Genomic DNA, 23,338 nt, shown 5'->3' with positions numbered 1-23,338 from the left:
AGAGAGGTGAACTGTCTGATACCTTACATGAGAGGCTAGCATGGCTGCTGAGAACAATTTGTTGGTTGCTTGAGAAGAGCCACCGTCTCAGTGTGTCAAGTTTTTCTTTCACAGGATGGAGTTGATATAGGAAGAAAGAGGGCACGGTACTCATACACACACACACACATACACACACACACACAGACGAGTGCATACAGGATATTTCACTGATATTCAAAACTGGTTTTATGGGATATAGTAACTTGTAAGATTCCATCATCATTAGTGCTTTGTAGGGCATAGAGGGGTCCAAGTACTTCAACCCTGTCTTTCTCTGGGAGTGTAGAAAGAATTAGGTGAGGTCCACATGGCCCACATCAGCTTCATTGTTGCTGGAGTTGGATTGGAGATTCAGATTGTGTTTGTGGCCACAGTCAGGCTTCTTCTTACTCTCCCTACCTGCTTCCTTCCCTACCTCAGAGTGTCTATAAAACAGACCCTCACATAGCAAGCTGCAAGGAAATTGCTATCTTTTCCCATCAAGTCTTTCTTTTTTAAAAGGAAGTATAGTTGACTTACAATGTTGTGTTAATTTCTGCTGTACAACAAAGTGACTCAGTTACACATATATATACACATTATTTTTCATATTCTTTTCCATTATGGCTTATGATGGGATATTGAATATAGTTTCCTGTGCTGTACAGTGGGACTTAGTTGTTTATCTCCCATCAAATCTTTCAAGTGAGAACAGCAGGTGGCTCCAAACTAGGTGTGCTTGACATGTGAAATCAGGACAGAGTGGCATCTGCTCTGAGGGCAGCACTATTAAGAGGTGGTGGTGGTGGAGAGAGGTTGAGAGAGAGCTTGAGAGAGCCAGAGTCAGAGCAGTAGCAAGAAAGAGAGAGAGATACACACAGATAGAGACAGAAATGGGCACACTGTTGGAACTGGGAATGATCCATTTCTTCTCCCTTCTATTACTTCTTCCTTGGTAAAAGTAAATGAGGGGAGGTGGAAGGAGCACCAATGTTACTTCATCAATATTCCCTCCTGGGGAGTAAGTAGAGAGGAAATTTTCTCATGATAAAATGTGGCCAGGAGAATAGGATTCTCTCTCACACTGTTAAAGATATACCTTTCTTTACTTCTAGAAAAAAAGAAGTTAAATAAATCAGCCAAACAAGTGATTACTTAGTGTTTACATTGGTCAATCCTTTAATAAGTGTTTTTTAACGTTCATCCATCTTTGAGATATAATCTAAAGTATCTCAATATAACTCAAGAAAATTCTGAAGCTCAGAGAAGCCAAATAGAATACTCCCTACCACCTCTTCCCAGGTGACCCGTAAATTGGCTGTGCTTGTGTGCTAAGTCACTTTAGTCATGTCCAACTCTTTGCAACCCCATGGACTGTAGCCCACCAGGTTCCTCTGTCCATGGGATTCTCCAGACAAGAATACCTTCCTCCAGGGGATCTTCCCAACCAAGGACTGAACCCACTTCTCTTATGTTTCCTGCATTGGCAGGTGGGTTCTTTACCACTTGCGCCACCTGTGAAAGTGAAAGTCACTCAGTTGTGTCCGACTCTTTGCGACCCCATGGTCTATACAGTTCATGGAATTCTTCAGGCCAGAATACTGGAGTGGGTAGGCTTTCCCTTCTCCAGGGGATCTTCCCAACCCAGGGATCGAATCCAGGTCTCCCACATTGCAGGCAGATTCTTTACCAGCTGAGCCACAAGGGAAGTGTGCCATCTGTAGGTATAGGTAAATATTGGGCTTCCATTGTGGCTCAGCAGTACAGAATCTGCCTTCAATGCAGGAGATGCAGGTTCGATCCCTGGGTCGAGAAGATCTCCTGAAGAAGGAAATGGCAACCCACTCCAGTATTCTATTTTTTTTTTTTTTTTTTGCATGTCCAGACACTCCAGTATTCTTGCCTGGGAAATCTCATGGACAGAGGACCTGGTGGGCTACAGTCCTTGAGGTCGCAAAGAGTCGGACACAACTGAGCAACTACAGCAACAACAACGGGGACTAAACAACAACAATAAGTAAATATTAGGTCTTCATAGACTTAACAGAAGCCAGCAAATATTTTTCTGTAAAGGGCCAGAGAGTAAATATTTTAGGTGACATCACAACTCTGCCATTGTAGTGCAAAAACAATCATAAACACATAAATGAATGGGCGGCTGTGTTCCAATCAAACTTTCCTTACAGACACTAAAATGTGAATTCCATATAATTTTCATGTCCTGAAATGTTAGTCAGTGCCCAGAAAGCACTGATTTTTTTCAAGCATCAAAACAAAAGTAAAATCCATTTTTAGCTTATGAGCCACACCAAACCAGGTAACTGGTTCTACCCCTGCTTTAGAAAACCCTTCCTTAGAAAACCCTTTCCCTTGTGGCTCAGCTGGGAAAGAATCCGCCTGCAATGCAGGAAACCTGGGTGCGATCCCTGGGTTGGGAAGATCCCCTGGAGAAGGGGAAGGCTCCCCACTCCAGTATTCTGGCCTAGAGAATTCCATGGACTGTATAGTCCATGGGGTAGCAAAGAGGACACGACTGAGTAACTTTAGCTTTTCACACTTTCCCTGTAGGTAACCAGAGCCTTGTTCTGAGTTTAAGCTGTCATCTTCATGAAAGGCACTGATGCTGGATTGAAAGGAAAAAAAATTACATAACTTAAAGACTATCTCTTGGCTATTCATGAATAGCTTATCATTCTGACTTTTCTGGCCATTGATGGAGCCAAAACCAGTGTGTAAGCTTAGAACTGCCAAAAGGATAAAGAAATTCTCTTCTAAAATATTCTTGTTTAGCATCAGCCTTAAAGGGATATAAATGTTTCTAGTTTCTACATTTTCTGTGTTCATTTGAAGTTTGGTAACTATTTCTTGTATTCAAAAAACTTGTAGAAATAATGAACAGTACTTGGCATTCCTTAGCTATTAAAACATTTTAAAAATGCCATTTTTTTTCTTCCTTTGTGCTGGGTTAAAATGTTGCTGCTGTCAGGTCACTTCTGGCTGTGCCTCTCATCCTTCATGGAGTCTGGTCGCAGCGCATCAGAGGCTGCCCATCCCTCCTGCCCCCAGCCTGTGTCCCTCACTCCTCACTTACTTGGCACCAGTCAACTAGGGTTCCTCCCTCCCAGTCCTGACCTTTCACCCACCCAGCCCCACCCATTAATCAACAACCATCCCAAGCCCCCTTCTCAAGACATCCCGGCTGAGCTCTGGCTCGTAGATGTTCCTCTCTTCTCTAAACTCCCACAGCACTTAGCACAGGGGTACACAGTTCAGCAAAAGCTATTAAGAAGAGGTGGCAAGAATACACACAACTATACAAAAAAGATCTTCATGACCCAGATAACCACGATGGTGTGATCACTTGCCTAGAACCAGACCTCCTAGAATGCGAAGTCAAGTGGGCCTTAGGAAGCATCAGTACGAACAAAGCTAGTGGAGGTGATGGAATTCCAGTTGAGCTATTTCAAATCCTGAAAGATGATGCTGTGAAAGTGCTGCACTCAATATGCCAGCAAATCTGGAAAACTCAGCAATGGCCACAGGACTGGAAAAGGTCAGTTTTCATTCCAATCCCTAAGAAAGGCAAAGCCAAAGAATGCTCAAACTACTGCACAATTGCACACATCTCACACACTAGCAGAGTAATGCTCAAAATTCTCCAAGACAGGCTTCAACAGTATGTGAACCGTGAACTTCCAGATATTCAAGCTGGATTTAGAAAAGGCAGAGGAACCAGAGATCAAATTGCCAACAACCTCTGGATCATCAAAAAAGCAAGAGAGTTCTAGAAAAACATCTACTTCTGCTTTATTGACTATGCCAAAGCCTTTGACTGTGTGGATCACAACAAACTGTGGAAAATTCTGAAAGAGATGGGAATACCAGACCACCTTACCTGCCTTCTGAGAAATCTGTATGCAGGTCAGGAGGCAACAGTTAGAACTGGACATGGAACAGCAGACTGGTTCCAAATCGGGAAAGGAGTATGTCAAAGCTGTGTATTGTCATCCTGCTTATTTAACTTATATGCAGAATATGTCATGAGAAATGCTGGACCGGATGAACCACAAGCAGGTATCAAGATTGCCAGGAGAAATATCAATAACCTTAAATTGCAGATGACACCTCTCTTATGGCAGAAAGCAAAGAAAGTGAAGAACTAAAGAGCTTCTTGATGAAAGTAAAAGAGGAGTGAAAAAGTTGGCTGAAAACTCAACATTCAGAAAACTAAGTTCATGGCATCCGGTCCCATCACTTCATGGGAAATAGATGCAGAAACAATGGAAACAGTGACAGACTTTATTTTTCTTGGCTCCAAAATCACTACAGATGATGAGTGCACCCATGAAATTAAAAGACTCTTGTTCCATGGAAGAAAAGTTATGACCAACCTAGACAGCCTATTAAAAAGCAGAGACATTACTTTGCCAACAAAGGTCGGTCTAATCAAAGCTTTGGTTTTTCCAGTAGTCGTGTATGGATGTGAGAGTTGGACTCTAAAGAAAGCTGAGTGCCAAAGAACTGATGCTTTTGAACTGTGGGTTTGGAGAAGACTCTTGAGAGTCCCTTGGACAGCAAGGAGATCCAAGCAGTCCATCCTAAAGGAGATCAGTCCTGGGTGTTCATTGGAAGGACTGATGCTGAAGCTGAAACTCCAATACTTTGCCCACCTGATGTGACGACTGACTCATTGGAAAAGACCCTGATTCTGGGAAAGATTGAGGGTGGGAGGAGAAGGGGACAACAGGGAGTTGATGATAGACAGGCAAGCCTGGTGTGCTGCAGTCCATGGGGTTGCAGAGTTTGACACGACTGAGCAACTGAACTGAAATGAACAGAGTTTAGAACTTAATTATATATTGTCTTTTATTGTTTGTTTTTATTTGTTGTGTTAGTTTTATCTTTTTCAGTGAGGCGGCAGACTCCTTGAAAGCAACAGGTCTTGTATATCTTTTTTAAATCTCTCAAAGTACTCCAGTAAGAACACAGTCAATACTTCTTATTCTACCCATAAGTGTTGATTGATTGATTGATAGGCACAGATATGAGATCTCTTCCCCATCACTGCAGTGCTTAATAGTTAGTCAGTCAGTTCAATTGCTCAGTTGTGTCCAACTCTTTGCAGCCCCGTGGACTGCATCCTGCCAGCCTTCCCTGTCCTTCATCATCTCCCAGAGCTTGCTCAAACTCATGTCCATTGAGTTGATGATGCCATCCAACTATCTCATCTTCTGGCGTCCCCTTCTCTTACTGCCTTCAATCTTTCCCAGCATCAGGGTCTTTTCCAGTGAGTCAGTTTTTCACATCAGGTGGCCACAGTTTTGGAGCTTCAGCTTCAGCATCGAGCCTTCCAATGAATATTCAGAACTGGTTTCCTTCAGGATTTACTGTTTTGATCTCCTTGCAGCCCAAGGGACTCTCAAGAGTCTTCTCCAACACAATTAAAAGTATCAATTCTTCCATGTGCCAAAGAGATCTTTTTTTTTTTCCAAAGAGATCTTTGAAATGGAAGCTTCAAAGCTTCCATTAAGCTTTCTTAATGGTCCAAATCTCACATCCATACATGACTACTAGAAAAACCATAGCAGTGCTTAATAAATACCTGTCAAATTTCTTAAACTAGTTGAGTAAGGAAGGTCAGCTGGGAATCTAGTATGCAGTTGGGCAAATCATACCGTCTCTGCATCCATTTTCTCATCTGCAAAATGGGGATAAAAATGGGAAAGCAGTCTACCTCAGAGAGGTACTTTCAGGCTTAAATAGATAATGTAGCTTGAAGTATAGTAATGTTCAGTTCAGTTCAGTCGCTCAGTCATGTCCAACTCTTTGTGACCCCATGAATCGCAGCACGCCAGGCCTCCCTGTCCATCACCATGTCCCGGAGTTCACTCAGACTCACGTCCATCGAGTCCATGATGCCATCCAGCCATCTCATCCTCAGTCGTCCCCTTCTCCTCCTGCCCCCAATCCCTCCCAGCATCAGAGTCTTTTCCAATGAGTCCACTCTTCACATGAGGTGGCCAAAGTACTGGAGCTTCAGCTTTAGCATCATTCCTTCCAAAGAAATCCCAGGGTTGATCTCCTTCAGAATGGACTAGTTGGATCTCCTTGCAGTTCAAGGGACTCTCAAGAGTCTTCTCCAACACCACACTTCAAAAGCATCAATTCTTCGGCGCTCAGCCTTCTTCACAGTCCAACTCTCACATCCATACGTGACCACAGGAAAAACCATAGCCTTGACTAGACGGACCTTTGTTGGAAAAGTAATGTCTCTGCTTTTGAATATGCTATCTAGGTTGCTCATAACTTTTCTTCCAAGGAGTAAGTGTCTTTTAATTTCATGGCTGCAGTCACCATCTGCAGTGATTTTGGAGCCCCAAAAATAAAGTCTGACACTGTTTCTACTGTTTCCCCATCTATTTCCCATGAAGTGATGGGCCTCCAGATGCCATGATCTTAGTTTTCTTAATGTTGAGCTTTATGCCAACTTTTTCGCTCTCCTCTTTCACTTTCATCAAGAGGCTTTTTAGTTCATCTTCACTTTCTGCCATAAGGGTGGTGTCATCTGCATATCTGAGGTTATTGATATTTCTCCCGGCAATCTTGATTCCAGCTTGTGTTAGGGATTAGTATATCTCACATTTCTTTTCACAGGAGTCACAGGGAAAATTGGGGTTTGATATTTATCATGGAGAATACGTCCCTTTCTCACCTTTGTTAGAATGGTGGGCCATTCTCAGGGAAGCCTGACCATAAAGGGAAAAATGAGAAGAGAATAAACATGATCTCTTGGCTTCCAGTTTTCTTGAGAAGGTTTTATAGTTGTGGAAAATACAATGGTGGTGAGATTTTTGAAGTGAAAATTCCTGAATTAAGTCAGTCTTTGTTCCTCCTAAGTTACCTATCATTTTGGTACTCTTTTCTCCAAACCTACTTCTGTCTTAACTCACTCCTGGCAAGTCTGAAGCAAACGATGGTATAAGGAAATCTGAGTAATTTTGGGGATCCTCATTTTCTATTTCATTTTTCCAGATTCCAAAAAGGAAATATTACTCTGGGCATCATTTATGAATTAACATAATTTTTTTCTTCTTATGTTTCTTTTTTTATCTTTCCCCATTCCTGTGACTTTATGTTTTTTTCTTTTCCTCTCTTCCTTTGCTTGGTCCTTATTTTAGTTGAACAAAATACCAAAGCATATTTGTTATCATTAGTGCTATTGCCTGAGTTTTGTTTTTTTTTTTTTAATTTGGCTATGCTGGGTCTTAGTTGTGGCATGTGAGATCCAGTTCTCAGATCAGGGATGGAACCCAGGCCTTTCACCCACTGCATTGGGAGCTTGGAATCTTAACCACTGGACCACCGGGGAAGTCTCCGTTTTGTTTTTAATATTTTCTTTTAAAGCACTGTTTCGGGTGGAAGGTATATCTGTAAACCATGGACTGATTTTTTTCCTCTTGGGTTAGTGTTTCCTAGCCAGGCTTAATGCATATACATGGGCAAATTCTTCTCAGGGCCTTTTTCACTCCTATTACTCTAGCATTTAACACTAACCAATTTTATTCCTTTTTAAGGCTCAACCCCAGGTTTGAGCCTTGCCTGAGAAAGTGGCTTAACCCTGTCGCCACCTTGAACACCTTGAACTTTACAGGAGTCACTGGGACCCTGTTCCTGCCCTCCAGGTTTTCAGGACTGTCATGGAAAAAGCGAAGCCTAATTACCCATGCCTCGTCCATATCCCGTGCCTAGTCCATTTCTGGGAAGGGCACAGCGTGACGTGAGCACTACACTTGCTCCAGCGTCCTAGGGAGAAATCGCCACAGCCTTTCCCACCCCTTGAAAAGCGCCATTCTCCAGGTGGGAAGAACCAAAGATGCCTCTCTCGCGCAGAGTGGACGCGGAATGACTGTGGCTCTGGCCCTTTGGATTCTGCAGCGCGGGCGGAGCAGGTGACCGTTCGCCGAGCAGGCTGCGCTCCGAGTTAGTTACCTGGCCCAGCGCGGTGGGGCGGGGCGGGGCGGGGGCGGGGCCATGGTGCGATCCAAGGCCGTGATAGGTTCGTGCCGCGCCTGTCTCCATGTGCCGTGCGGCGGAGGCACAACATTCAAGTCCGGGGGCGGGGCTGGCGCGCGCCGGGAGGAAGCGGTCGCGCGGCAGCTGCGGGGCGTGGGGGCGGTGGCGGCGGCGGCCGAGGCCGAGGCCGGAGCAGCGGAGGCTGTGGTGAAGGCGGCGGCGCCTTAGCCGGGGACGGTGCTCCGCCTGCCCCCCTTTCAGGCTCCATGGAGGCGGCGGCGGGCGGGCTCTGCGACTCTGGACCGCCGCTGCTGCTGAGCGAGGGCGAGCAGCAGTGCTACTCTGAGCTCTTCGCGCGCTGCGCCGGCGCCTCAGGCGGGGGCCCGGGTCCTGGGCCCCCTGAGGCCGCCAGGGCTGCCCCTGGCGCGGCCACTGCAGCCGCTGGCCCGGTCGCCGACCTGTTCCGAGCGTCGCAGCTGCCCGCCGAGACGCTGCACCAGGTAGGTCCCCGCACCCCTGCCCTTGTGAGTCTGTGGGGACCATTTCTGCAGGGACAAGGGGGCGGGGTGGGGCGACAGGGCCGCCGACAGGCACCCGGCGGCCTCGGCCAGGTCGCGGAGAGTGGCTTCGCAGCCTAGAATGGCGGCGACGCCCTTGTTCCCCAGGGGACACCAGCCTCCACAGCTCAGCGGTGCTGGGTGCGCTCCCATCTTCCTCCGCTGAGACAGACGGACACTCCCTCCTCTCCCCGGCCGTTTCTGGGGTCTCTGCAGCCTCCCAGACCCAAAGTTTGCCTTCTTCTGTAACTAGTGTGTGTTTTGGCTGCTGTCTGGAGTAACCTCTGCTTGCCGCTCCTGCACTTCCCTCTCCTGGGTGAGTGGGCGCTTGGATGCCTTGCAGGATTTGAACTTGAAGGGTGTGTGTGTGTGGCCGGCGGCCGACGACTGAATGTTGTCCGCTTTATATACTACTTGTAATGTACACGAATTTACTGTACATCTGCATACTAACGTATTTCTGCATATTAACGTTAAACTGAACAGCTTAATGACAAATTGCAGAACCAGGACACAGGGCTGCAAGAGGACATCTGTCAAGGCAGAGCTAAGCTTCCTATTTAGGACTGGACGTGGTTCCCAGACATTCACCGTGAGGGACAGTTGTAGTTTCCCATCTTACCATTATTTGGATTTGAAATAGAATTGCCAAGTAATGTGTGTCATAGCTGCCTCCTTTTGGCTGCTCCATACCTGGAAAAGGAGGAGGAGGAGGATGCACAGTAGATCAGTTTTCCTTTTGTGCTTTCCGTGGAGCAATAAGCATCTTTGTCTGTGTTTTGCTGTTACTAGCACTTCGTTGTGATAAGATTCTTAATACCAGACCCCAAATCTGAAATGAAGTTTTTCTTAAAAGCTGGAGTCAGGTTTGACAGAAAACAACAAAATTCTGTAAAGCAGTTATCCTTCAATAAAAAAATAAAAAGAAAAAAAAAAGCTGGAGGCAGTTTGAAAGTTAACATCAATTGTATATTTAGAGTGGGGAGTGATATTTTAAAATCCAGTTCCAAAGAAGTACTGAGGGTTTTATGGTTCACTTGCAATATCATTGTTTGTAGATTTTAAAAAAATCATTTAAGACTGCATTTTATACTGCTGGAGCATGCGTATGTCTGTCTGTTTGAGCATAATTTTAGCCACTCTGTAATCTCTCACTTTTCAGAATTCAAGATTTCTGAAAATATAATTAGTATCCACAGACCTTAACATGGCTGTTTGTCTCTTAAGAAGTCTTTGCTCTGGAGACAGTTTGACTTCTGCTCTTGAGCAGTTGAACTTGACCAGGTAGAAGAAAAGTCAATATTTTAAAACATGAACCATGGCTATTACATGAGGTCCTCAGAATACTCCCAAGCATAATTTATTAAATGCTATTGCTGCTTCTCAACTGAAAGAGGAATAAGTGACAGGCCGCACAGCAAGTAAGTGACAGCTGGGCCTCCGTTAAAAGGCTTATTTTGTTGTCAGTAATGCATGGAGTGTGATGAGAGATGGGTAGGCATATTAAATCTGAATTATGTTGATTGACTTCTTCTAAGGAGTTGGGGAGGGGCCTTTCCTGGTGTTAGAACCCAGGGTGTTTAAGATTTAAAAAGAACTCAAGGCACGGTGCCTTTGTATGAATGAGATTATATTTTTGATGTCTAGTTGAAACCTTCTTCTTGCAAAAGATGCTGGCAAGAGGGGACATCCCTAGAATATTGCTTGTGATAAATCTCTACGAGCTTTAGAGCTCCCTTATGCAGCGCAGCAAAACAAAAGACTTCCTTCCCCATTAACCTGTGTGCTCAGTTGTGTCTGACTCTTTGTGACCCCATGGACTGTAGCCCGCCAGGCTTCTCTGTCTCCAGTGTCTCCTGTATTGGCAGGCAGGTTCTTTACCCTGAGCCACTGGGAAGCCCAACCTAACACAATGCAGTAATCCAGTATTCTTTGTACAGGTGAAAATGAACATCAAAGGCATCCTGGACAGAGTAATGTAATCAGAAGAGATTCAAACAAAGCCAGCAGCCATCTAATTTTTACTAACCACGTTGGTTGTGTGTGGTGTGGTGTGTGTGGGTGTGTGTACGTGCATGAGCACTCAATTTATCTTGACTTTCACTACTCCATAAGTGTATCAGTCTTTAAAACAGATATAGATGTTTTTAGCCTTTCCCTGTTAAACAGGAACTTGTAAGTTTAATTAAGTGGTCCAACAGGTATAACTGCCCCATTTGTGGAGGCACTAACTAGCCCTGGTAGTTTCTATGGTAATGGATTTTTTTTCTTTTTAATAGGCATGCAACTAAGATTACCATAATGTTCCAGGAAGATTGAAAATCTAACCTGAAGTACATGTTCTATAAGAATGCCTTATTTTGTCTCCTCCTTGAAATAAAAATAAATCACTACACCTGTTACTTTGTTATGTAAGTGAGTTATCTTAGGGATTTTTTTCCAGTTGAAATACGTGTGTGTATATATATACATATATATATACACACACAGATATATATATATTTTAACAGACTTTATCTTTTCAGAACAGTTTTAGGTTCACAGCAAATTTGAGGTTAAGGTACACAGAGTTCCCATATACACTCTGGCTCCACACATACCCAGCCCCCCCATTATCAATACCCTCACCAGAGTGATACATTTTTTATAATTGATGAACCTGCATTGGCATATCATGATCACCCAAAGTCTGTAGTTTACATTATGTTTCATTCTTGGTGATGTACATTCTTTGGTTTTGGACAAATGTGTAATGACACGTATCCACCATTGTAGGATCATACTGAGTAGTATGAGTAGCATCATACTGAGTAGTTTCACTGCCCTAAAAATCCTTTGTGCCCTACTTATTCATCCCTTGCTGTTACACCCAACCCATGGCAATTACTGATCTTTTTACTGTCTCCAAAGTTTTGCCTTTTTCCAGAATGTCATGTAGTTCGAATCACACAGTATGTAATCTTTTCAGATTGTCTTGTTTCATTTAGTAATATGCATTTAAGATTCCTCTGTGTCTTTTCATAGCTTGTTGGCTCATTTCTTATTTGTGTTGAATAATATTCTGTTGTCTGGATGTACCACAGTTTATCCATTTACATACTGGAGGACATCTTGGTTAGTTTCAAGCTTTGGCAGTTATAGATAAAGTTGCTATAAGCATCTGTGTGCACTTAAGTTTTCAACCCCTTAGGGTAAATACCAATGAGTGTGATTGTTGGCTCATATGGTAGGAGTGTTAGTTTTGTAAGAAACTGTCAAACTCTCTTCCAAAGTGGCTGTACTATTTGCAATTCCCCCAGGAATGAATGAGAGGTCCTCTTGCTCTACATCATCATCAGCATGTGGTGTTGTCAGTGTTGAGTTTCACCATTCTAGAAGGTATGTAGTGGTATCTTTTGATGTAATTTGCAATTCCCTAATGACATATGATGCTTAGGATCTTTCCATATGCTCATTTTCCATCTTGAATTGTATTTTAGTGTGTCATGATGTTGTTGTTCAGTTGCTAAGTTGTGTCTGACTCTTTGCAACCCCATGGACTATAGCATGCCAGGCCTCCCTGTCCCTCACCATCTCCCCAGAGCTTGCCCAAGTTCATGTCTATTGCATCAGTGATGCCATCCAACCATCTCATCCTCTGCCGCCCTCTTCTCCTTTTGCCTTCAGTGTTTCCCAGCATCAGGGTCTTTTCCAGTGAGTCAGTTGTTTGTATCAGGTGGCCAAAGTATTGGAGCTTCAGCATCAGTCCTTTCACTGAGTATTCAGGGTTGATTTGCCTTAGGATTGACTAGTTTGATCTCCTTCCTGTCCAAGGGACTCTCTGGAGTCTTCTCCAGCACCACAATTTGAAAGCATCAGTTCTCTGGTGTTCAGCCTTCTTTATGGTCCACCTCTCACATCTGTATATGACTACTTGAAAAGACCATAGCTTTGACTATATGGACCTCTGTCGGCAAAGTGAAGAACAGAAAAGCTCATTTTCTGTTTTGAATTATATTTTAATGTGTCATAATAGCCCACTTTAAAAGGCCTTTTGGTCTTTTTATAAGAGGTTCTGATTTATTTTAAAACAGGTTTCTAGTATGGGGTAGAAAAATGTTAGAGTAAAATTTTAAATTACAAAAAGTAAATATGAATAAGAAACAGGTAAATAGTTTTAAATACTTCAGAACAAAGAATTACAAGTGTTAAGAGTGATTGGTTTTTCAGGTTATGACGTATTTAATTTGTATTGAAAGGCCAGCATTTTACTAGAATGCATAGACTTGGATTGGATGTGTATTTGAAATATTTTAGTTTCTTTTGAGCATCGGGCACTATTCTAGGTGCTGAGGTTTCAGCTGTGAATCAAACACAGCCTGTCCTCATGGAGACAGGCTCATGTGAATCAAACACAGCCTCCCTGTCCTCATGGAGCTTACATTCCAATGCAGATGGTTTATATTATTTATTTTGGCCAAGAGGCTTGTGGGATATTAGATCCCTGACGACCAGGGATCAAACCTGGGCCCTTGGCAGTGAAAGCCTGGAGTCCTAACCACTGGACCATCAGGGAATTCCTGCAGTGCAAATGTTTTTAATTTTCAGAATTTGAGTAAGAAAATATAGCAGCTGGAACATAAGTAGCCACCTGAAACTGGCAAGTTTTCTGTTTGATGTGATGAATTAACAAACTGTATACATATATTCTGAGAGCAGAAGGAGAAGAGGGCGTCAGAGGATGAGTTGGCTGGATGGCATCACTGATTCACTGGGCATAAACTTGGGCAAACTTTGGGAGGTGGGGGGCATGGACAGAGAGGCCTGGCGTGCTGCAGTCCACGGGGTCGCAAAGAGTCGGACACAACTGGGCGACTGAACAACATAGACTCCGTTATAATATTTATCCTTTTGGATGATGTCTTAGTCTTTAGGAATGTTGTGCATATTTCAAGTAGTCATCATAATGAGTTTTCATTGTTATAATGGTTAATTCCTTGCTTTGAGATAATGCATTTTTTATTGAGATATAATTGAAATATGATATACTAGTTTCAGGTATATAAGATAATGATTCAATATTTGTATGTTTTGTTGAATGATCACTGATATCCATCAGCACACAGTTACAAAAATTTTTTTCTTGTGATGAAAACTTTAGTAATTTACACCCAACAGCTTTCAAATATACAATACATTATCAAATATAGTCACCATGCTGTACCTGACACCCCCAGGACTTACTTATTATATAACTGGAAGTTTATGCCTTTTGACCACCTTTACCCATTTCACCCACTGCCATCTCTGGCAACCACCAAACTGTTCTCTTTATGAGTTCCAGTTTTTTGTTTGTTTGTTTTTATATTCCACATAAAATTGAGATCATGCATATGGTATTTGTCTTTCATTGACTTGCCAGTTAACTCTTAGGCTCTAAAGGAAATAGTTGTAAAATACTGTTGATTTTGTATTATCAGGGGAAATCATTGAATGGGAAAAAAGCTTGTAAGTAATGTCTGATTGTTTGAGTGGCTTTGATTGAAGTAAAGAAGTAAAAGAAAGCTATGAGAAGTAGAGGATATCTAAAAAATTCCTGTATATAGACTCACCTTTGGGAAGAAGCCATATTTAAAGGTTTTCTTGAAATTCTTCGAAGCAACTGTTTAATCATTTAAAAAAACTAGGCAAAAGACAAAATTTCTATGAACTTTTTCCAGTTTCTAGATTATTAGAGCTATTTTTTAATGCAAATAAAACAATTTTCTATTTTTACATCTTTATATCATATCCCTTTGTTACATCTTTATATCATATCCCTTTGTTACATATGCTTTAGGGAGATAGAGACCAGCAAGCTAAAACAGTAACCTAGACTATGTGCTGTTTGAGATAAAGTGTTCTTTTTTTGTATAAGAATGAATGCCCAGAGGTTAAGGAAGTTCCAGAGCCAAACCATTGTTTGGTTAAAAGGAGGATATTTGCATAATAGTAAGTTGTTAACTCTTATAAAAAACTTTTCAGATGTGTAAAACTAGAGCATTACCCAACAATAACTGTGTACCCCCTGCTGCTGCTAAGTCGCTTCAGTCGCGTCCGACTCTGTGCGACCCCAGAGATGGCAGCCCACCAGGCTCCGCCGCCCCTGTGATTCTCCAGGCAAGAACACTGGAGTGGGGTGCCATTGCCTTCTCCGTGTACCCCCTACTCAGCATAAAATGTAAAACAGCCTAATTAATGTGAAAGTTTCCTGTGACCCCTTCTCTGATCCCATTCTCCTTCCTCCTCACCCCAGAGGTTACTACTGTCCTGAATTTGGTGTGCATGATTAGAAAAGTTTTTGTACTTTTATTACATGTTTATGTGTGTGTGTGTGTATATATATATATATATATAGTGTGTACATACATACATGTGTGTATATACACATACATATATACACATACGTGTCACTAAAATGATAAATTGTTTTGTATGGCTTTTTAACTTAAAAGGAATATAGTACTCTGTGTAACCTTCCAAAACTTGCTTTTCCTCTCATTGTTTTTTTCTGAGGTTTGTCCTTGTTGACACATGTAGCTGCAGTTCATTTATGCTTCCTTTTAAAAAATCTTCATTACTTACTCGTGCAGTGACTCATTATTTTATGAGGCCTTCATGCCTATGGAAAGTAGGTGGCATTTTTCTTGGTTTATATAGAGTGTCTCATGATTAGGGGACTGTTCTAAACATGTACAAACATTAAAATGCCTTCATAGATATCAAAAGGCACACTTATATTCTTGAGAGTGTTCGAGGACCTTTGAGTTAATGGATTAGACTTTCATAGGCTTGCTTTTCTCTCATTTTTTTAAAAATGGAAACTCTCAGGCAAACAGACTAATACATTAAACTCCTCTGCACTTGCCACCCTTGCTCAACAACCATCAATACATGATCGATTCCATTCCATCTGCATTCCTACTTTTGTTTTTTGCCCCCTCTTTTAACCTGAAGCAAGTCTCAGACATCATATGATTCATAGAATTTATCTTTGAGGACACCTGGGAGTGGTCATATATGGGTTTAATACTGATGACTTACGGTTAAATGGCAAGAGTGAAAGATAGTTTCATATCATCAAGCTAGTCTTTAATGTAAAGTTGAGGAAACCAATAGGGAGATTGAAGAAGTAACAAAGTGAAGACTAGAAATACAAGATGAATTTGAACATTGTCCTACTGTCATACTCATAACAGCCTTACTTTAAGAATATAGAAAATTGGTTTTGAGGAAGTCTTAAATCTTTTATTTTTTAGGCTGTGCCAACCAGGGATCAAACCTGGGCCCCTGGCAGTGGAAGCTTTGAGTCCTAACCACTGGACAACCAGGGAATTCCCTATAGTTGTTTTGGCAATTATTGGTAACTTTTAAAAGAGGGTTTGGTTCCTTAGCAGGTGTTTTCAAACTTCCTGTTTCCTGAAGGCAAAGTGTCTAGTATTTTGTATTTATATCATTCTTTGCTTTGGTACATGTCTGGGGCCTTTGAAAAGTGCTTAGGCCATCAAAGTGGAGCCCTCATGAATGGGATTAGGGCTGTATAAAAAAGGCTCTAGAGAGATCCCTAGCCTTTCCCACCGTGTAAGGAGCGAGAAGTCACAAGAAGGGGACCCTGACCATAAGGTAGTCATGCTGGTTTGCTCAGAACTGAGCTGTTTCCTAGGGTGTGGGACTTCCCTCTTAGAACTGCTTTTGCTGTGTCCCATAACTTTTGGACTGTTGTGCTTTCTTTTTCATTTGTCTCTAGGAATTTTTTGAATTGTCTTTTTGATAGAAATAGAATTTTTAAAATCATATTACAATTGTTTCAGGTATTTCAGTGATGATAAACAATCAGCTGGCTGATCTTATCATTGTGTTAAAAAATACATGTACTTCCACTACAAACTTGTTTTTTAATATTTTGGTAGCTGTAGTTCGGTGTATTTTGCCTATAATCCTGTGTATTTTATTTTATTTTGGCCACGCCCCGCAGCTTGTGGGATCTTAATTCCTCAACCAAAGATCAAATCCAGGCCCTGTCAGTGAGAGTGCCAAGTCCTAATCACTGAACCATCAGGGGTTTCCCAATAATCATGTGTATTTTAAGTGTTTACTTTTATGCATTTAAGTTTATTCTGAGAAGAGGTCCGTGAGGCTGCCCACAGGGGTCGAAGCACAAAAACTGTTAAGAAGCCCTGTGCAAAAGAATTAGGAGGTGTCTAGAAATTCCAGTTCTTCGTTGCTCATTGTTTCCAAAGTCAGAATGGTAGCAACACTGCTGCTGATTCTAGGTTAGGAATGAGATTCCATCAGGCCCTTGTGGTCCACCCCCACCTCTAGTGCCCCAACTGTCCTGTAAGGGGGAAGGAAGCCCAGAGTGAATGGATGCTCAGCTGCTTCCTCTAGGACCTCACTCTCAAGTCACTGCTGCAGTCCCAGCTTTGAACCTTCTCTGCTCTTGACCTGTCTATCTGGTCCTCTCAGTCTTGCTTTACTCCAAAGAACCCCTCTGGAGCATGGCTGTTTGGCCTGTTTTATTTACCTCTTATTATGTCTAATTCAGAGGCTGGCTGGAACATGGACTTGTAGGAAAAAGTGATTTTTACAGATTGGAGAAACTCAACTATCCTAATAATCTAATTCAGGACCAAGAGAGGCCATTAATATTAGGCTAGTAGTAAATGTTTGCTTTGACTTAATTCACTTGTAACACTTTGCCCTTGGTTTACAGAAAAATATCTTTGTTCAGCAATTAAGTGTTTTACCTGTGTTAATTTCCTGACTAATTGAAGTAAATCCCATAAATGCCAGCAATTAAGAATTGTTTTTTTTTTTAAAGCAGGTTTTCTTAAATGTGTAATGTTTGCCCCTGATGCCTTCAAAAGAACATATTTGATAGAATGATCTCTTTGTTTGTTGCTTAGTTCAGGATCAGCCTTGTGAAAAACAGATGATTATACATGAACAGCTTTCTGCCCCTGAAGATGTTTGGTGTACTAGCCTTTTGAGTTTGTTTTTTCTTTAGGATCTCTTTAAAATTATTTTAAAATGTTTGGACTCCTATCGTTTGCATACGCTCTGCAGTCTGGTAATTTTATCATCCTGTTACTGAGAGATGGCAATGGAAGTGAAGTGCATGAAATTTAGCACATGGATGTTTTAGCTTCTTTTAATTTATTGTTTGTTCTAGATCAGAGTTTCTCATCTCAGCACCACTGATGGGGCCAGGTCATCCTTTGCAGTGACACTGTCCTATGTATTGTAGGATGTCTAGCAGCATTCCTGGGCTCTGCTTACTGGATGCTAGCATCTATCCCTTTCCCAGTTGTTACAACCAAAAATGTTTGCAGACATTGCCAGGGGGCAGAATCTACTCTGGTTGTAGATACATGGTGTCTGCGTATATACAATCATGGTAGCAGCTTCCATGTATTAACTGATCACCATGTATTTTACCGTGTCCTATAACTTGTAGAGCATGTCCCAGGTGACACAGTAGTAAAGAATCCTCCTGCCAATGCAGGAGACATGGGTTCTATCCCTGGGTCGGGAAGATCTCCTGGGGAAGGAAATGGCAACTCGCTCTAGTATTCTTGCCTCGGAAGTCCTATGGACAGAGAAGCCTGGTGGGTTACAGTCCATGGGGTCACAAAGAGTTGGGCATGACTGAGCACACACACACATAACTTGTAGAGGCTCATGCCATTTAACTCCAAACCACAAGATTGATATTATCATCCCCAGTTTGAAGAAAACAAAACAGAGGTGCAGAGGTTTAGTAACTTGCCCAGGGTCATGCAAATAAGTGACTTCTTATTAATTTATTTGAGTTGGAATTCAGTCTTTGTTTTTATTTATTTATTTATTTGCCATGCTGTGCATCTTGCGGGATCTTAGTTCCTTGACTAGGGATTGAACCCAGGCCTTTGGCAGTGAGATCATGGAGTCCTAACCACTGGACCACCAGAGAATTATCAGTCTTTGTTTTTACTTTTAAATTATTAAAACATTTTATTTTATTGAAATATAGCTGACATACAGTGTCATGTTATGGAATTGTTTTTGTTAGAGACAAGCTAAAAAGGAAAGGGTGTTTCCTGATGACCTCTCAGTGGCTATTGTTTCCATGACAGTTCTGTGTAAGTGTGGGAGTTATTGCTTGAAGGGGTGATTCTCTTGGTGCATGTCTGAGGATGGTTTGGACCATTTCTGAGGTGTTTCTGTGGTAGGGTGAAGCAGAACATGGGCCTGTCTAAGGGCCAAGCCAGTTCAACTTTGAGGCCAAGGAAGCCACCAGAAATTGGGGTCATCAGCAGCCTTCAGGCATGGCATGCCCAGGGGGTTTACTGAGAGCAGGAACGCTGAGGCGTGGAGCAGCCACCATGGCGGTTGGCCTCTGTTGCTGCTGGAGCTGTGAAGGGTGCTTTGGCTACATGAGCAGTAGTCTGGAAGGCCGTGAATGTCCTTGGCAGTGAGGGGGTGGGGGCTGAGGGATAAATGTGGCCGGCTCCGTCCCCTGCTGGCTGCCATTCTGGAGGCTGGAAGCATGGGAGCCTGCATGTTGAAGCTCACAGAGGCCCGCCTCTTGGATAGAGTGTGGGCCAACGGGCTGGGGGTGACTCTGGGTGACAGATGGAGGGCCAGCTCAGGGTGCAATCTGGGCTGAAACCCACACTCTGGATCCTTAGAAGAAAGGGACATGGCTGGTTTGAGGTGAGAGAGACCACGTGTGTTCGGTGGGCCTGTGGTCCTGCAGCCCTGCCCCCTAGGAGGGCTGAGAGGGCTTTTTCCCACTTGTCGCGGGAGGCCTTGAGGCTATAGGGGGTGTACATATGGGAGCTTTTTGATCACAGTGGGGCAGTCATTTCCAAGGATAGCAGTGTTTTTTCTTGTTCAGGGCACTGGGAAACATATAGCCATGGAGCGACCTTCTGGGAGTTTCTGTGAGCACTGGCTGTACATGGTGGGAAAGGGCACCCTGGGACTGGAGTTGAGGTAATTCAGGGGAGTAGAAAGTGTATTATAACGTTTAGGCATATGACCTTATGTTACATTAGCTTTTTTCTTTTTTCTGAAGGATAGGATTCCTGTAGGGATTCTTCTTCATCCCCAAATAGCTCTGTGTGTGTGTGTGTGTGTGTGTGTGTGTGTGTGTGGGCGTGGGCGTGGGCGTGGGCGTGTGTGTGTGTGCGTGTGCGTGTGTGTGTGTGTGTGTGTGTACATTGCTCAAACTTAACAAGGCCCTGTTGAGCAAACCAGGGCTCATAAAAACCTAGAATCCTCCTCATATACTGCATAGTAAACTCAAATGCAAAGAAATAGCTTCGTTCTCATTTGCATTCTTTATGGGCTAGCATATCTTCTGGAAAACTTGTTGCCATGGCAATGGGATATTATCTATCTCAGTAGTGTACTACATAAAAATAGCCCTTTGTGTTCAAGGGTGATGTTGGTGATAGGTGGTTTGGTGAATGTTTAGCAGGGTGCTTTGTCAGCATTCCATTGTTTATGATTGTGAAATAGAAATGAGCATTGATTTGTTTTACTGTCTCAAAATGTGATTTTATCTGTAAAGGGCAGGTGGTGGTGCTCTGTTTAATTCTGAGTTATAAGTCTTCCTTTGCAGGTCAGGTAAATATGATGATTGAAGCCATCTCTCATGGTGAAAAGGAAATGGCTTCTCTTTCTGTTGGCGCTAGAGGGTGTGCAACACAGGAATGAGTCCGGAGCAAGTAGTATAATTCTCTCATTCTTCAACAAATGGTTCTTCCTAAGTGCCATGTTCTTATAAACCCAACAGTAGCAAGTGATCAGGTGGACTAGATGAGCTCTGAGCTGTTGATCAAAAACTCATTTCTTGCAGGTTCTTAAATGGAACAGATTTTTGATGAACATGAGTTTCCACTGCTCATTTTAGCATTGATCTCATGTGTAGCCAAGGAAGAATTATTGACCCTACATTTGATCTTTATTTTAAAAAATCCTTTGGGCAATTTAGTAGAGTGGTAACTCTCAAACATTTGTCATCCTCTCACCTTATTTCTAGAAATTTGTCTTGCACGTAAATAGCAGGTTTCTAGTGCTGAAATAAACTTTACTCTAGTTTTGAGAATTTTAGACTCTCTTAAGAAATACTATGGCTTGGAGCTTTAGACTTGAAAGTTAATGCTGAAATTCTGATATACATTGTACTACTGCAGAAATGGAATCATTATCCCCTTGTGTTGAATATTTTCTCTTGGAGTCAGTATGAATATCTTTTTGCTGATAATATCAGAAATAGTTGTTAAGTGGCTTGCTGGGTACCCAGTACTACTCGTAGAACTTTTTTGTGTGTGTGTTAACTCACTTAATTCCCATAAACATTCTGAAAGTTTTTTGTCACTATTTTCCAGATGCAGCATACTTATTAGTATGCTTTTTGGTTTCTGGTGAGTAAGTACTGTGCCATGTAAGACCTGATTGCTCCTTCTTGCTTACCAGTGTGTGTTGACGTGTTTCTGATAACTGAAAGCATTTTTCTGCCAGGGGATGGCCAAACACAGCCTGTGGGCCAAGTCTGTCCTGTCACCTATATTTTTTAGTATGACTTATGAGCTAAGAATGGTTTGTAACTTTTTAAAGGGTTGGGAAGAAGTAAAAAGAATAGTTCATAACACTTGCAAATTATATGAAACTCAAATTTCAGTTTCTGTAAACAGTTTCCTTAGCACACAGCCACACTTCGATGTGTACGTATCGTCCATGGCTTATCTGCCCTAGACTGGAGGGCTGAGTAGTTGTAACAGAGACTGTATAGCCCATAGGACCTAGAGTATTTACTGAAGTTTGCAACACCTATTGTATATTCTTCTACATCTAGAAGGGGAGATTGTACTGAATACTAAGAGCAGATTGGGTTTATGTTCGTTTCTCTTTTGGTATGTATTGTACGTTCCTCTCTTCCACTTTTTACTGCTTTTACAAGCTGAGTTTCATGTGCTATGGCATATCTCAGATATATTCAGTTTCAACTCTCTTTCTATACCCATATTGGTTTTTTATCATAACAGATATTCATAACCCTTCCCAAATCTGGGAGCCTAATGAATTTTATCATTTTATTAGTTAATATGTTTTCCTCACTAGGTCAGTAATTGTAACTCCCCCTGCTCTATTTACTTCCAACTATATTGCTTTCTACTTTTGGGCTTTCAGCCAGCATATAAACATTTGATACTTTAGTAATCCTAAGTAAATCACCTGTGCTAATTGTGCTATTTTAGTTTAGTAAATCCTCTATATGATCAAGATTACATCTTCTACATTCATCCTGTTGAATTTAATATACTCAACATAATCAACTTTGGGACATTTGTGCAATTATTTAAAAACTATGTTTTCTCCTTTTTCTCTTGTTTCCCCACTTTTTAAATAACAGCTTTATTGAGATATAATTCGCATCCCATACAACTTACCCATTTAAAGTATAAAATTTAGTTTTTAGTATATGCACTGTCTAGTTTGAGAATTTTTTCTTTGTTTTTGAAGAATAGTTGATTTGCAATATTGTGTTTCAGGTATATAGCAAAGTAATTCAGTTATTATATATATATATGTGTGTGTGTGTGTACCTGTATGTATATATGTGTACTTTTTCACATTTTTTTCCGTTATAGATTATTACACGTTACTGAATATAGTTTCCTGTGCTATACAGTAAATACTTATTATTCATCTATCTATTTTATTTTATTTTTTGTCTCACTGCACAGCTTATGGGATCTTAGTTCCTCAACCAGAGATTAAACCCATGCCCTCAACAGTGAAGCATGAAGTCCTAACCACTGGACTGCCAAGGAACTCCCTATCTATTTTATATATAGTAGTGTATATCTGTTAACTCCAAAGTCCTCATTTATCTTTCCCTATCCCCTTTCCCCTTTGGTAGCCATAAGTTTGTTTTCTATGTCTTTGAGCCTGCTCCTATTTTGTAAATAAGTTCATATGTATAATTTTTTTAGATTCCATGTATAAGTGATGTCATGTAGTATTTGTCTGACTTCATTTAGTATGACACTCTCTAGGTCCATCCATGTTGCTGCAAATGCCATTATTTCATTGTTTTTATGACTAATATTCCATTGTATATATGTACCACATCTTCTTTATTCATTCCTCTTTTGATAGACATTTAGCTTGCTTTCTTGTGTTGGCTGTTGTAAATAGTGCTGCAATGAGCATTGGGGTGCATGTATCTTTTCAAATAGAATTTTCACCTTTTCTGGATATATGCATAGGAGTAGGATTGTTGGATCATATGGTAACTCTGTTTTTAGTTTTTCAAGGAAACCACCATACTGTTCTCCATAGTGGCTACACGAATTTACATTCCCACCAACAGTTTAGGAGGGTTCCCTTTTCTTCACACCGTTTCTAAAATATTTGTACCACCTGCAAAAGAAACGCTGTAACCACTAGCAGTCACTCCCAGTCCCAGTATACCTAGGCCACCACTGTTTTCAGTGTTCATGCTGTAGTATGTACCAGTACTTTTTATGGCCCAATAATACTCTTTTTTATGGACATGCCACATTTTATTTATCCATTCATCAATTGATGGACATTTAGGTTATTTCTACTGTTTGACTATTATGAATAATACTGTTATGAGCATTTTGGTACATGTTTTTGTGTAGATACATGTTTTCATTTCTCTTGGTTAATTACCTAGGAGTGGAATTGCTAGGTCACACAGTAACTCTGTG

The 23,338-nt window shown here is 41.7% G+C and overlaps 1 protein-coding gene across 1 annotated transcript in view; it reads left to right on the top strand.

Annotated features, from left to right (window-relative positions):
- Positions 1-8,300: 8,300 nt before the first annotated feature.
- The window catches only part of REPS2 (RALBP1 associated Eps domain containing 2), a 240,497-nt gene continuing 225,459 nt past the window's right edge, over positions 8,301-23,338 (top strand). Inside the window, exon 1 of the mRNA XM_052663622.1 lies at positions 8,301-8,534. Within this exon, the coding sequence (XP_052519582.1) occupies positions 8,301-8,534 (234 nt within the window). The remainder of the gene's footprint in view (positions 8,535-23,338) is intronic.

Source organism: Budorcas taxicolor, chromosome X, assembly GCF_023091745.1.
Source record: "Budorcas taxicolor isolate Tak-1 chromosome X, Takin1.1, whole genome shotgun sequence".
Lineage (NCBI taxonomy): Eukaryota > Metazoa > Chordata > Mammalia > Artiodactyla > Bovidae > Budorcas > Budorcas taxicolor.
This window is presented reverse-complemented; position numbering and strand designations above follow the sequence as displayed.